The sequence below is a fragment of the Arachis duranensis genome, chromosome 4 (assembly GCF_000817695.3).
Source record: "Arachis duranensis cultivar V14167 chromosome 4, aradu.V14167.gnm2.J7QH, whole genome shotgun sequence".
NCBI lineage: Eukaryota > Viridiplantae > Streptophyta > Magnoliopsida > Fabales > Fabaceae > Arachis > Arachis duranensis.
In genome coordinates, this window is record NC_029775.3 from 16742536 (window position 1) to 16743565 (window position 1030).

The window sequence follows — 1030 nt, forward strand, 5'->3', positions numbered from 1 at the left end:
ATTTAATTTTTTAATAAAATTAATAGAATCATAATACAAAAAAAGGTTCTATACAAAATGAAATAATAAAAATGATAAAAAAAGCTCATATAAAAAAAAATAAGAACTCAACAAAAAATAATAACATACACGAGTTCATAAAAAAAACAAAATTTATGAGATGAATAATGAAGAGCAAAATTTAATAATCATAACAGTTAAAATTTTAATTTTAGGTGAACACAAATTAGATTATAAAATCACGTTTATTTTCAGAAAAAATAAAAGTAGTCAAACACACAAATAAAACTTATTTTAAATTAGAAGTGATTAAATTCAAATTGATTCAAATTGAACTCTCATCTAATCTAATCCAAACTAAAAATTAATTAAAATCACATTAATTTAAATTTGATTAGATTCTATATTTTACAAATTTTATAAATTAGATCGAAATTAATTTGATTGGATTCTATATTTTACAAATTGTATAGATTGAATCGGATTTTAGATCTATTTTTTAAAACCGATTCCATCCAATCTAAATCACACAATATGTTATAATATTATTATATTTATAATATATTTAATTTATTATATATTTTTATATTATTTATATTTTATTATTATTTAATAAATATTTTATATTCAAAATAATTTTTATTTATTTATTTTAATTAATTTATACTTTTAATTTTATTGTTACATTATTATTGATTTTTTAAAATATTATTAAGATTTATTATTTTATTATTAGTTATTTAAAATTTAATATTAAAATTTATTATGTATATTTAATTTTTTTTAATTTATAAAACTAAAAAAAATACATATTAGAACCAAACCAAGATACAGTATAATAAACCAATATATATCACCACCAGCGTTTTGCTTTCTTAGATTCTTAGAGAGTGTTTGTAAGAATGGGTCACACAACCTTGGAAGTTGGAGCTGATGGGGTTGGCATCATCACCATCATCAATCCCCCTGTTAATTCTCTCTCCTTTGATGGTATTTCCTATTCCCTTTCCATTTTCCAGTTTGCTAACTT

At 18.9% G+C, this 1030-nt stretch overlaps 1 protein-coding gene across 1 annotated transcript in view; it reads left to right on the forward strand.

Moving 5' to 3' along the window:
• The first annotated feature begins 814 nt into the window (after positions 1-814).
• LOC107483586 (glyoxysomal fatty acid beta-oxidation multifunctional protein MFP-a-like) overlaps positions 815-1030 on the forward strand; it is a 6730-nt gene continuing 6514 nt past the window's right edge. Inside the window, 1 exon segment of the mRNA XM_016104199.3 lies at positions 815-990. Within this exon segment, the coding sequence (XP_015959685.1) occupies positions 903-990 (88 nt within the window). The 5' untranslated portion in view covers positions 815-902.